A 12,723-nucleotide genomic window follows, 5' to 3' on the forward strand; every position below is an offset into this window, starting at 1 on the left:
CAGTAAACCAAAATTATACAGGCCTCTTTTTAGCACTTTACTTTGTGGTGTGGGTTATGTTATTAGATGTGTCATTTTTATTCAAATCTGTATTAAATCCACCTGCACATATTAATATACTTTGTGACTCTGATTAAATAACTTCTAGGACTTATTTTTTTCAAAAAATGATGGTCATAATTTGGGGCATGTAGACAGAGAGAAGGGCAACCAATTTCCCTTCAATCCTACCCCGAACCAATATATAACCTGCCTTCACTGTCTCATATATGCTTAATAAGTTCAAAATGTAGGGACTTATGTATTAGTACTGCAACTCCTCTTTTATGACCTGTCTTGTATGAGGTATGAAAAACATTCCTAAATAAAAAATTTAGCAATATCTCATGTTCTATTGGGGAAAAATGAGTTTCTTGAAAGAACAGAATCTGAATTTTCTCCTTTTTTATCTTGGACATTACTCTGTTCCTCTTGACAGTGTTATGAGTCCATTAACATTCCATGAAGCTGCTCTAATATCACCATTAGTCATATCAGTACACCAGTTTGCACATGCCGACAGTTTGAAAAACATCAGAGATATAGAAAACATAAAACAAACAAGATTTAAACCACCATCTTGGAGACACTCCTGGAAGTCCACTGGCACAACTTTTGTGTTGAGAATAATAACCACTTACATTACAATAAGCCTCTGAAATATAAATAAAAAGAGAGAGGTGGAATGATTCAATTTGGTATGCTTGTAAGTTTCCTTCTTTAGTAAGGAGCAGAGACAATTTAGAGTGGCCAAATGTCAGACTGGGACAGAATCTCATTTCTATTGGAAGGCCTGACAGTTGTGCCATATAAACACTACCTCAGCCTTTGTCTCCACTGTAAATCTAGCCACTAAAGGCTGCTTTGCTACAGGTGCACTGATCAGGTGAGATTGCTTTTTTGCATCCTATTTACTCACCTGTGGGATGATGGTGATTCTGGAGCGCAGCTCATGGAGGCCTAGCTTAGCAATGTCCACTCCATCAATGAAGATGTGGCCCTCTGCTGCCTCAATGATCCGGAACAGGCCCAGTGTTAGAGATGACTTTCCAGCACCAGTCCTCCCCACAATCCCTACCTGTTGGGAACCAGCAGCACATCCACAATAACTTCCTCCAGTGTTCAGTCACAGTGAGTACTCCTGAGCTTATCAGAGCTACAATAAGACCTGCCTTCTCTCCTCCGTTAATAGCAATGGTGATATTGCGAATGGCCAGGTCCAGGTCATGACGATAGCGCAGACCAAAGCCTCGGATGTCTATGCAGCCCTGAGTGGGCCAGCCAGGGGGAACAGAGGGAGACTCATGTTGCCACTCTGCCTGTGGTCAGTGAACAGACATGAATGCAAATACTCAAATCATATTTTGAATCACAATCAAGCTCAGCCAAAGTCCTAACTTGGTTATGTTTTCATTTGCCCTTTCTCATGACTAAACAGTTGACAGACTGTTTATTGATGTCACTTTGTTACCTTTTCCAACTATGGTTTTAGAGCATGGTTGCCTTTGTGGAGTGCATATAGACCCGAAACAATGTCAAACTCAAATAGGCAATTTGGCTTAGAAGGCATCGATTTCCCCTGAGCTTTAGAACTGATCTGCACTTTTCTGAGATCAATACTTCTAAGTGTTTCCATGCACTGCTCCTAGCAGGTCTTCCAGAACTACCTTTTTACATTCTGCTCTTGTTACTAGATGATAGGGTTTCAACAGTCCTGTTATTATCACTTCTGAAGACAGCAAGTCTCCAATTCTAGAAGTAATCAAACCATGTCAATACATTTTATAAGGTTGTGCTGAAGCATTTAAAAAATCCCATGGAACTGAGGCCAGTGCACAGAGAGATTATAAAAAGCATGTGGTACAATGAACTATGAACACTGAAATGACTGCAAACAACAATAGGAGACTAAAAAATTAAATATATATATTTTTCTAATATCTATTCTTTAATATTAAGTCTGTCTAATGAGATGACAGTAAAATCAATTGACAATATAAAACCCTGGTGGGAGTATTTATTTAAATGTTGCAGCGTTTAAGCCTACATAACCACAGAAAAATAAAAAGGACAAAAGTCAACCGTTAAACATCCCAATGTTAGTATGGTTTTGGTCCGAAGAATGTGCAGTGTACCTCTTTCCCTGTGCTGGAGTATTCCTTCACTTTCTCTACAGCTATTATATTTGTCTCTACATCAGAAGACATTCTCACGAGCCACGTCAATGAGGCAGTTAGCTGCAAACGAAGTAAACAAAAAAAGGTTAGATTGGGTTCAAAAGTGTATTAAACTAATTTATTAACATTTGCAAAACTACCAAAGTGGTGCTTTTACCTGCAGGGCGTAGGAGATGGAGAGTCCCATGATGCCTGGGCTCAGGCTGTCTCTGGCTATAACAGCAAACAGGGCAGCAAATGAAACAATGCAGTTTCCTACAAACTCCAGGCGAACAGCCAGCCACCTACACAAACACAAGTTCAGATACAAACGAATCAGTCTTGATCAAGAAGATTTGACTTTTTTGGAAAAATGTTTTCTTACAAATCTCAAAGTGAAAACCGAATTCTACAAAATGCAGCTTTTATAAATGAAAGTTGAAAGCAGCATCAGGGGCCCTCGCTGTTCTGGTGTTCTGCCACCCCATCATCACACTGTTCCTGCATCTGTGCACTACACGGTCCAGTTCAGTGTGAGTCCAGCAGCAAGTGTTTAGGTTTTGCTGACATCAGACCTTCCAGATCGGTTTGCTACAATGTGTGTAGCAATGTTCCCTGATGATGCACTCTCTCTGTCGCTTAAGCGCACCCGTTGCCGTGGCAACCTCCTGCGCTCTAACTAAGCAGATATTACGTTAAGAACATAATACTCAGTTCGATACAATATTAGTTTTTCAGGATTGATATTTATTTCGTGAGTATTAATAAGTGCTCCCCTGAACACATTGGTGGTTGATGAGCTCATTTTAAACTCTCGCTCTGCATAAGGCCGTCTTTCAGTCGCCTCTTTTTTTGGTAATGGACCCGAAACGCATTGAATTGCGCAACACCTTGTTGAAACAATTATTACTGAGATTATTATTTTTGTTGGGTCATTTACTTGAAAACGTTTTGTTGATTTCTTTTATTCTTTAATAAAATTATAAATGTTTTGGATCTTAGTGAATAAGCGCGTCAGAAGAGGACGTGCTGCTCTCAGCTGCCGAGATCGACTCAAAACCTTTCCGCGACCGACTGGTCGATCAGGATGGATGTATTGAGCACCCATGATCTAAAACATGCAGGGCAGTGTGCCGGGATAACCAGGATTGGGAAACACTGGTCTAGCTAGATTTATACAAGCACTATATTCCTCCCCAAAATCTCTGAAGGTCTTGAATTCCAGGGGAAGTTCAGTGCCACATGTATCCAATCCCCTAACTTCTCAGTTTGTCTAATTTTCTTGAAGTGTTATTTTGTCCTCATGCTGTAATGGTAGCCAGGAATACTAATTAATTAAAGAATGTACCTTGCAGGCAGTGGTGTCTTTATAACACTTTCACTTGAGATACAGTCACTGCATTCAGGTAACCTCCATCTCACCAATTATGAAAGAAGCACTATTTGCTTGGACCTTTGTTTAATTAGGTCACTTTAAGGGAGTGAATATTTATGCAATCATTTATTTTATTTTATATGTTTTTATTTAGTTGACATTTTGTCAAAATCAGTTTTTACTTTCACATTAAATTCATTTTTCTGTAATTATTTTGATCAAAAAGCAAAACTTTATTGATCATGATTGACTTGTAAAATCTATAAAAGGGTTTTGTAACACTTTAACGGGGTGTGCATAAGACTGGCACGACACTGTCATAAACATGACATAACATCTGTCATGAACACAAAGGAGTCTTTATGAATGTTGTCATTAAGTGTTACTCAGTAAATAATGACGCTTTTAATGCAAAGTTGCTTTAAAAGTTGCCTTGAAAGTCCATTGAAAGTGCCAACTTTGCATTATTTTGGAAATAATCACACTTTAATGCAAAGTTGGCACTTTTAATGGACTTTCAAGGCAACTTTTAAAGCAACTTTGCATTAAAAGTGTCATTATTTACTGAGTAACACTTAATGACAACATTCATAAAGACTCCTTTGTGTTCATGACAGTGTTATGTCAGTCTTATGCACACCCCGTCAAATAAAGTGTTACCGAAAGTTCAAACATTTAGGAGGGTGAGAACATTTAATAAGAATTAGAGAAGAGAAAAATAGCACTGCTCTTAACCTGTTAGCTACTATGCTGGGGTAGTAGGCCTTCTGGTTGTGGTCTACTCGCTGGTCACTCTCATGGATGAATCGCTCCTGCTCACCAAAAGCTCGAATGACAGAGGTGCCCAACAATGTTTCGTTAAAGTGGGTGTAGATGGGTGAACGGCTGACAGACTCCAGACGCTTCAGCTGGCGAGAAGTTGCCACATAAAACCTCTGTACACAAACAAGCAATATAATATTCAACAATTTTAATTACATCTAAGAGCAAGTCAGAGCTGCACACACAGCAGAAATACAAGATGTATTTTTAACTAACCTGCACAAAAAAGTAGAGCAACCCAAGAAAAGGAATGATGATAGCCACAAGTGGTGTGGCAAACAGGATAATGACACAGGAACCCAACACATTGAACAAGGATCCCATGAACATTTTAATAATGCTGGGGATTACAGAATCAATGGTGTCCATCTCCTTGGCAAAGCGGTTAACCAGGTTACCACTTGGAGTTTTCTCAAAGAAGGACATGGGTGAGCGCAGCACATCATATAGCAAGGACTGGTGGAGGTAGCGGGACGCCATGATGCCCCCAATGGACATGGAGAGGGAATAACCAAAGACTGCTACACCTACAAGATAACAGTAAAAATGATGACTTTTTATAACGAATGACTTTAAACACAGTTCTTTGTAAAGATATGCATTGCCCCTTGATTTTTTTTCCACATTCTGTATCACAATCACAATCTGAGACCATGCTGGAGACAAAGTTCAAACAGGAATACGTATGGCTTTCCTTCAACATTTGCTTTCTTTTGACACTCTTTGTTCATGATGTAGAGAGTGACCAAGAAATTGTTGTCACTTCAGCTAGTGATATTTTCAGCTCCCCCAGAGTTATTCTCAGCCCTCTTTCTGATTCTGCGATTATAGTTCTCTATTTCCAGCCTGTTAGTTTAAACAGACACATTCAATTGGCATAGTTCTGGACCAACCTCAACAATCTCCTGTACTGTTCATAACCAAAAAGTATTTCCATCATCCTTTGACCCAAAGGTCAGAGGATGATAAAATGAATCAACCACTTCAAATTATTTAAATGTCCACATTACTTAAAGTACAGGATGAGGTAGAGCAGAAGCAAATATTTTTCTTTTTTTTATTGGCTCTAGTGGCCTTTATTTGAAAGTGGTCAGACAGGAAAGAGAGAGAGGGAAGAAATGTTGCAAGGGTCACCAGGCCGAGACTCAAACCTGCAACGGCCACGTCAAGGACTAAGGACTATGTGGATTGTGCTTTACCACTGCACCACCACAGAAACCCAAGCAAATATTTTTCATTCAGATTTACTCATTAATCCTATGCCTATTGATAGCTACTGTTCTTTTGAACGTCTACTCCTTAGTTTTCCTCCTGATTTGCAAAGCACTAAAATCACATTTGCTTGTAGTTTTATATTGTCCACCAGGGTCTTACTCTATTTTTAGACCATATCTCAGATTTTTTATTTTATTTAGTGGTAAATACTGATAATATCAATATAATGGGGAACTAAAGCATTCATGTTGACACTGACAGTGATAGTCTAAACGTAGTCTTTAATACTCTTAGAACAAATTGGCTTTACTCAAAAAAGTCACTATCCAGTTATAATACATAACCTCCATGTTATTTTTAACCAGTATATGACCCATATCAAGCAAGTTTCTAGGATTTCCTTCTTTCACCTTGAGAAAATTGCCAAAATGAGAAATATCATGTCCACAAATGATACTGAGAGTTCCGATGAAAATAAAAAAGAGATCATATTTCTCCTATTACATCTTTCTTTTATTAGGGTCCTATTGAATCCAGAATAGTATTTAAGATTCTTATTCTCACATATGAAGACCCTGTATGACGAAGCCCCATCATCCATTTTCCTGTACTGTTTTCCAGTTTACATTATTTGGTGTTATTTCAACTTTTCTCTTTATAGAAGCTAAACCCGAATCTGGATGACGCATCAGCTGAGATGATGTTGTCATCTCAGCTGATCATCTTCCTCTACTGATCTTAACTATATTTATGAACATTGAAAATAATCCTACATCAGTTCATCGGTTTCTTCTTGTGCATTATTCTCAGACTTTTCAAAGCCCCAGTCGGTCGCTTGTACTCAGCGAGGTTCTGGTTCTAGTTCTGTGAAGGTTTCTTACTGTTAGAACGGAGTTTTTCCTCTCCACTGAATGTTTGGTATTAAGGATTGCTGTAAAGTCAACAACCCAACACAAAGAACTTTATTGCTCATCCAGGAGTGAAAGCTGCAAGTCAAATAATTCAATGCAAACTGCGAGGTTTCCTTAAGTTTCCTTAACGGGTAGGTAAACCTTTTAACTACAATGAACAATTCATTGAGTTCACTGTAACATTTGATAATTAGTATCAAATACTGTAGAACATCACTTTTTGGCACAACACCTCAAGTGTTCCTGCTGTTGGCACTAACCTTGCAAGAAGTGCCTCAGAGGCTACTGCAGGTAAAAATTCTTGTGAGGATAGTCACTTAATTCAGAAATAAATTTTTAAAAATATTATATTACGTTATATTTTAATATGGGAAATTTACAGGAAAATACTAATACGGTAGTTTCCCAGCCAAAACGGGAAACTTCTTAAGTTGTCATTAGGTATATAAGAGACCGACAAAACAGTGAGTTAAGAGAAGTGGGATGGTGTGAAAATAATTGTCTCATCTTAAATGTGAACAAAACAAAGTAGATTATTTGAGACTTCAGGAGAAACTGGGTTAAGTCAAATACTATTTCCATAATTGGAGGTGGCTGAGGAGAATAAATACCTCAATGTTCACCTTGACAACAGACAATGAAAACATCTACAAGAAGCAACAGAGCAAACCATATGTCTTGAGAAAGCATAGGTCACCCAGCATTTGTAGCAAGATGCTTCTGATGTTCTTTACGTCTGCTCTGGAGTATGTAATCTCTTCTCCCATCATCTGTTGAGGTAGCAGCATCAAAGCTACTAAACTAAATAAAAATAACTAGTTGATGAAGGCTGGTTCTGTTCTGGGGATTGCTCTGGAACAACTGGAGATAATGGTGCAGGAGGGACTCTTCATAAAATGAAGAACAGTATGGCAACCCTGAGCATCCTCTTTATTAAACTTGCTATACAATAACAGAGTAATAAAGTATTTCAGAAATGAACTTGATTTTGTTCAAAGCTAGTTAAACGTCTTTACTCTGCTGTGTTCTTTGGTCTTTATAATGCAGTTTGTTCACTAAGGTTCACCTAGAAACATCAAAGATTGGAGGAAATAGGGTTAGGGTTACCCTACCCTAACCCCAACTAGTTAGGCTGAAGAAATGCTGAATACAAATGCAAATTACCCTTGCAGATTTTTATCAGCAAAAAAAATTAAAAAATCTAAACATATCTTAAGCCACCCTTAAATTCTGTTGGACTGTCACAAGAAATCCCATTAAAAATATACTAAAGTATCAACAAAATACAAAATCTTGACAGAGTATGAATACAAGGCTCAGTAAATACTCAACTATAATGCAAACACAGAGCCTTATTTTCTGACTTACCTTGTGTCAGGCCAAAGCCACCGTACACAGAAAGTCTCCTAAGTCTGTAAGGCTGAGTGCCATTAACTACCAGGTCATCAGTCCACAGGCTAAGCCAGTAGTTGGAGAACAGGGAGACCAGGTGATGGGTGAGGAACAGCAGCAGACTGATGCAGGACAGAAGTACACCGATGGCTTTCAGATAGGCCCAAAATACAGACAGCTTCACCTAAGGAGGAAGAGCATCTAGAATCTGCCACTGATTGCTTGAATGACAGGTAACATTTATGGAAATACAGCCTCTTTCCATTCATTTTTTGTACAGGATGATTTTATGGATCGCCTTAGTAGAATTTAAATAAAACAATCACACCCTCTGACCAACAGGACTGAGGGTTTGTTAACTACTCTTTGGGTTAAGTGCCTTGCCCAGGGAAAATCAACATATGACAGGAAAAAGCTGGAATTGAAGCTAACGCCTTCTGATTGTAAGACAACTATGCTACAGTTGCTGTTGTTAGGAAAAAATGCAGTGTTATATGGAACATGCTGCTGTCAATCTGAGGATGTACATACTCCATTTTTATGGCCTAGTAACTTCCAGAAGACTTTTATACTGTTTTCAAGCATATTATAGTCAATAAAGGATCTAACAATATGTATAAAACATATTGCTGTTTTTTTACTCTACATACCCGTCCAGTACTGGCCTTGTCAGCTTCGGTCAGCTTCCCCATCTCAGGGTTCTTGGTCTTCTTGTTCAGTTCTCTGGCATCGTCAGTCTTATGGGGCTTTTGGGATTCAGTCCCAACAGCCGGCCCACTACCCAGAAAAAGGAGCACACAGGCTCGTAATTATCAAAAAATTCTATATATCATGACAAATGTTTGGTAAAAATGATGTGTGATAAGGAAAAAAGCAGAATATTGGGGAGATTTAAAGCAGTTCGTGCAGCTCTGATGTTCACATTCACTTATTATTGAAGAGATGTCATATTCATTTTGGTTGAAACTCAGCTGGATGTTCAAACTAGATAATGAGCCCAAATACGCATCAGAACTGGTTTTAGATTGGTCAAAGCAGGCTAACATGAAGCTTCTGAAGTGGCTTTGACCTCAAACCAAGTTTTGACACTTTTTTATTTACTGATGCCTTAAATGTTAATTCACACTGACGGACATTAAAACGAGGATTAAACATTACCGTTTTGCTGCTGCGAAGGAAACTAAACGAGGGCTGACGGATAGAGTTGGAGGAACGAGTCTGCAGTTGAGTGCTTAAATGACACGCTGTGAGGCTCATCAATGGTGTAGTTACTTCTCTGCATCCTGGTAGTTGCCAAAGAGGTGAATATATGACTTTGTAGGCGGGCCTTCTACGTGTAATCATTTCAGTGAACAGCCTCTCTATCACCCTGGATTTTCTGCAGGCAACTTCCTGCATGCAGTCTGAAACTGTCCATGTTGTCAGGGTTCAGGCCCGGTTTTTTTTAGAGACGTCTTTCTTCCAACAATGCAATGTTACTCATTTCACTGCTCATTTCCACAGTTTCATAAACTCCACTCCTGCAACAGCATCCTACATGAACTGTGCTCCATTGACCACGTCACCCCGTTCAATACCAGACACAATACAAACTACTCTTCACTTACAAAGCCCTCAGTAACCTCACACCTCAATCCCCCAGATCTCACTGACCATTAAACCTCACTAAAAGGCCAAAATAAAAATACATTAACGCCTATAATGCATGGATGTAAACCTCAGATCAGAAATGCATATCTAAAGCTTGTCATTTTATCCAGATTCACTCACCCAATAAGAGCAGGTAGATCACCATTTTCTACTGCTTTGGATCCTCTCTTTGGTGCAGTTTTTAAATCTAAGACAAAGTAAAAATGAAAACTTTGTAATGGAGGGTCTACATCTAAATTAGGCCCTTCTACAGACACTACAGGAAGCATTAAGATTAATAACTGAAATACTATTGAAGCCTCCACATGGCAAAATTAGCAACTTTACTCTGGAGAGTAAAAAAACAACTCCTAGAACTGGCAACTGGAACATGTTGAAATGATGAAATGTTGCTTACCACCATCTTCAGTTTGGTCAACAGTGGCATACGTTCGCAGGAACTCGGCAAAGGCTCCCTCCTGGACCATAAGCTCTTGGTAGGAGCCTACTTCTGTGATCTCCCCGTCTACCATGACCAGGATCAGATCGGTTTGTGGTAGGAAGCTCAAACCATGAGTCACCAGCACACGAGTCTGTACACATACACATTGTTGCCAATTAATTCTGCTGCCTATTAATGCAGATGTTTTTGCTAAAACTAAAGGAGACAAGAAAGGACACTTCTATTCAGAAGTTTAATCACTAAGGGCATGAATAGCATTTAAAGTATGGGCCTTTTGGTCAGTTAGTACCACTTATCTTTCAGAGTTGAGTGAATATGCAGTAAACAATAGCCATACATTTTATAACCAAGAACTGGCTGCAAAAGTAAAATATTTTTGCAGATTTTCACAAATCCAAACAGCTTTAAAAGCGTATTATAAAGAATGACATGTATATTTACATCCTCTAATACTTAGTTAAAAATCCAATATCACAAGGTTTTGTAGTCATCAAAAAGTTTCCATTAAAAATTCTGGATGGTACAGGAATGCAGAGGCCTGGCTTCAGCAGGCTTCTGGAAGTAGAGGTCAAAACATTTTTGTACGTCTTAAGAACTTGAAACCGGATAATCAGACCACTTTTCTAGAAGTTCTCAAGTTAACACTTCCAAGTTTTTAAAAGTTTTTTTCTAGGAATTTAAAAAGAAACATGCATAGAGCTATAAAGAAAGATAATATCAATTGTGGATTAGCCTTTTCAAGACTTCAAACCAACGAAGAATTTGTGGACTGTGTTAATCGCCTTCTGCTGCATGCTTGCTTAATGTATTGCTGATTATGTGCAATACATTAAGCATATAATGTATTGCATATACATTATATGCTTAATGTATTGCATTAAGCAATACATTAAGTATTGCTTAATGCAATACTTAATGTACGTAAGGGGTGTGAAATAAAGGGTTTATTTCACACCCCTTGAAATAAACACTTTATTAGTTAAGTGTTTATTTCAAGGGGTGTGAAAAAGACTGTCATGACACTGTCATAAATATGACATAACTTTCATGAACATCAGTAAGTCTTCATGAATATCTATGACTGTTGTCATAAAGTGTCATTCGGTAAATCATGACGCTTTTAATACAAAGTTGACATTATTCAAATTGTCTTTGTTATGACAACTTGACATTAATCTAGACAAAATGTCGTCATTATGACAACTTGTCTTTAACCAAGAAATTATGATCTGACATAAATTTGTTATAAAAGTAATACTGATTAAACTTTAAAAATTAGCTTTATGTAGTAATATTATATAGCTCTGCCATGTTGTTTAGTCTTAATTTTCTCAATTTAATTGATCCTAAAGTTTTACAGCAAGATGTCTACAAAGCACTCAGGAACTTAGCATTTGAAACATTATTTAAAGCTGTTTTAATCCTTGTGCGTGCGAGAACTGAGACAAATGTAGAGGACTGTGGCAAATGATGCAAGTTTTACATGTGTGGGGTCGGTTAGACACCATTTCTAAACACAAGGGTTAAGTAGTGCAATACACCATCTCCACCAGTGAGAGGCAGCAGTGCACGAACAGGCGTGGAGTGTGTCGGTGAAGAAGAAATCTTTCATCTGGTGAGGCCTAATGGCCAGACCTCCTCTTTAAAAAGAAGCCGAAGTTTGACACCTAATACATATGAGGTATGTGTCTTATTAACTTTACATTTTCTTTGAGAAAATAACATTGACTATGTTCTCTTTCTTTGTAATGTTAGCTATGAGCAATTCAAGCCAATCCTACCTTGCTGTGAGTTAATGTTAGCTACAGTTATTGAACTCCATTACTGTAATGTTAACCCTTAATGTTAAACATATTTTAAAGACAGGCAAATTGGCTTTTTCCCTTCAATTTTAATCTAGCAAAATAAAAGCTAATATGTTAGTCAAAGTTATCCTTTATGTGCATTATTTAGCAACTTGGCTGATATGACACAGTGCTTGTGTTCTTTGCTTTGGCAACTTTAGCCACATGAAGACCCATGTTAGCCTAAGGAGACATGGTGGGGGAGACAAAGTTGGTTAATGAAGACATGCTACGTGTGTGGAGGATGATAATGAGGACCAGCCACCAGAAACTATCAAGGACTATGTGGAGGCTATGGCGAAGCCGCACTCTGCCTGCAAACGGCTCGGCTTCGCCATACGGATGGTGCTCCAGCTGGAGGACTGGATTTTACGTTTTCTGTCAGTCAGTGGGGTTGGAGGAGCTCCTGCTGGAGGCAGAGTGGGAACGGCAAACAGCGCTGGCCATCATGGCCAGCAACCCTCTGCCTCCCAGACCAGATGTTTCCCGTCTCCGCTCCACCACCACAGCTCCGAACCCTTCAGCCTCTCCGTTGTTTCCAGCCGCCACAGTCTGCCCATCACTTAAGCGAGTTCCAGTTTCCTCTCCAGCCGCCAATGTCAGCCCGTCTCCACCCGCCACCATCTGTCCGTCTCCTGTCGCCACAGTTCCCCTGGCCATGGGATTCCAGGTGGCCAGACTAGCCCCTGTTCAGCAAGCGGCACGGCTGCTGGCATGGCCTGCGCCTGCTTCGTCCGAACTCCCAGTGTCTGCTCCGTCCGAGCTCCCAGTCTCTGCTCCGTCCGAGCTCCCAGTGTCTGCTCCGTCCGAGCTCCCAGTGTCTGCTCCGTCCGAGCTCCCAGTGTCTGCTCCGTCCGACCTCCCAGTGTCTGCTCCG

General features: G+C 39.3%; 2 protein-coding genes across 8 annotated transcripts in view; one reads left to right on the forward strand and one right to left on the reverse strand.

Moving 5' to 3' along the window:
• The window catches only part of abcc1 (ATP binding cassette subfamily C member 1 (ABCC1 blood group)), a 100,266-nt gene that overhangs the window by 25,918 nt on the left and 61,625 nt on the right, over positions 1-12,723 (reverse strand). For all 4 annotated transcript variants that reach the window (XM_008415001.2, XM_017306192.1, XM_008415000.2 and 1 more), the window contains 10 exons: positions 9,958-10,132; positions 9,681-9,747; positions 8,561-8,687; positions 7,887-8,094; positions 4,609-4,919; positions 4,306-4,505; positions 2,374-2,500; positions 2,175-2,276; positions 1,212-1,358; positions 959-1,117 (listed from right to left, as the gene is read on the reverse strand). In XM_008415001.2, coding sequence (XP_008413223.1) covers positions 959-1,117; positions 1,212-1,358; positions 2,175-2,276; positions 2,374-2,500; positions 4,306-4,505; positions 4,609-4,919; positions 7,887-8,094; positions 8,561-8,687; positions 9,681-9,747; positions 9,958-10,132 — 1,623 coding nt within the window. The remainder of the gene's footprint in view (positions 1-958; positions 1,118-1,211; positions 1,359-2,174; positions 2,277-2,373; positions 2,501-4,305; positions 4,506-4,608; positions 4,920-7,886; positions 8,095-8,560; positions 8,688-9,680; positions 9,748-9,957; positions 10,133-12,723) is intronic.
• The window catches only part of LOC108166490 (vegetative cell wall protein gp1-like), a 5,726-nt gene continuing 5,020 nt past the window's right edge, over positions 12,018-12,723 (forward strand). For 2 of the 4 annotated variants that reach the window (XM_017306197.1, XM_017306198.1), the window contains exon 1: positions 12,018-12,723. In XM_017306197.1, the coding sequence (XP_017161686.1) occupies positions 12,040-12,723 (684 nt within the window). In that variant the 5' untranslated portion in view covers positions 12,018-12,039. The other 2 variants (XM_017306196.1, XM_017306199.1) reach the window with 2 other exon arrangements.

Source organism: Poecilia reticulata, linkage group LG8 (assembly GCF_000633615.1).
Source record: "Poecilia reticulata strain Guanapo linkage group LG8, Guppy_female_1.0+MT, whole genome shotgun sequence".
Classification (NCBI taxonomy): Eukaryota; Metazoa; Chordata; class Actinopteri; order Cyprinodontiformes; family Poeciliidae; genus Poecilia; species Poecilia reticulata.